General features: G+C 47.1%; 1 protein-coding gene across 1 annotated transcript in view; it reads left to right on the top strand.

The window, feature by feature from the left end:
• LOC131882092 (NADH dehydrogenase [ubiquinone] 1 alpha subcomplex subunit 10, mitochondrial-like) overlaps nt 1-930 on the top strand; it is a 6,634-nt gene that overhangs the window by 2,253 nt on the left and 3,451 nt on the right. Inside the window, exon 2 of the mRNA XM_059229132.1 lies at nt 307-598. Within this exon, the coding sequence (XP_059085115.1) occupies nt 307-598 (292 nt within the window). The remainder of the gene's footprint in view (nt 1-306; nt 599-930) is intronic.

Raw genomic sequence — 930 nt, 5'->3', positions numbered from 1 at the left:
ATTTCAGGAGCTAGAAAAATGCCGGGTGTGTGTGTGTGTGTGTGTGTGTGTGTATTTCCCTCAAAACATGACAAGCCATTTGAAGCATCGTGCATTTATGGCTAAATCTTAGGGTAGGACACACTAGCTCACCCCCATGCCTATGGGATCAACAGTTGCCACGGTTTTACTTCAAGTCATGCACCAAGGAAACCATTCATTCGCTATCATGATTGCCGTCCATTTCATGAGAGCCAAAATCTGGAGCCTTTTCTCCAGTGTGATAACATGATGAACCCGTCATTCCCGGCTTTTTTCCGGCCTCAGATTCGTTGTCGTTATGTCGGCGTGGGATTGCGGGCAAGGTGTTGCGTGACCGCTCCGAGCCCAAGCCCGCCCCTTGGGACTACAACAAGAAGTCGTTCAACTTGTTGCACGGGCTGTACGACAAGACCACGCTCCGTCTGGACGAGAACTCCAAGATGATCATGGTGGATGGGGCGCACGCCGTGGGCAAGACTCAATTCGCCCAAGACTTGGCCGAGGAGCTCGAAATGTTGTACATGCCCAAGATTACCATGGACGATTTCTACATCAACAAATATGGCGAGGACGCCCGGTAAGACAGACCCAGGGGTGTCTATAAATCATTGCTTGTTGGTTACTACCATATTAAATTAACTTCGCTGAATATAACCATTTTTTTACCTCCGTAACGTAGCTAGCTCACCCGATATTTGAAAATTTAGTTTGATATTAGTGCACGTTGACCGTGATGCTTGTCTCCATTCCTCCTCCACCAAGGTTGTTGTAAATAGCGCCCGACATCAAGCTTGGAACAGACCAAGCCCAAAATCAGGGCGCCAAATATGATTCTCCCTGTTTTTCCTTTTTTTACTTTCAATAAGGAATAGTGCTCTAGGGTTTAGGTGATTACATTGCTTTCCCTGT

This window comes from Tigriopus californicus, chromosome 6, assembly GCF_007210705.1.
Source record: "Tigriopus californicus strain San Diego chromosome 6, Tcal_SD_v2.1, whole genome shotgun sequence".
In the NCBI taxonomy this organism is placed as follows: domain Eukaryota; kingdom Metazoa; phylum Arthropoda; class Copepoda; order Harpacticoida; family Harpacticidae; genus Tigriopus; species Tigriopus californicus.
This window is presented reverse-complemented; position numbering and strand designations above follow the sequence as displayed.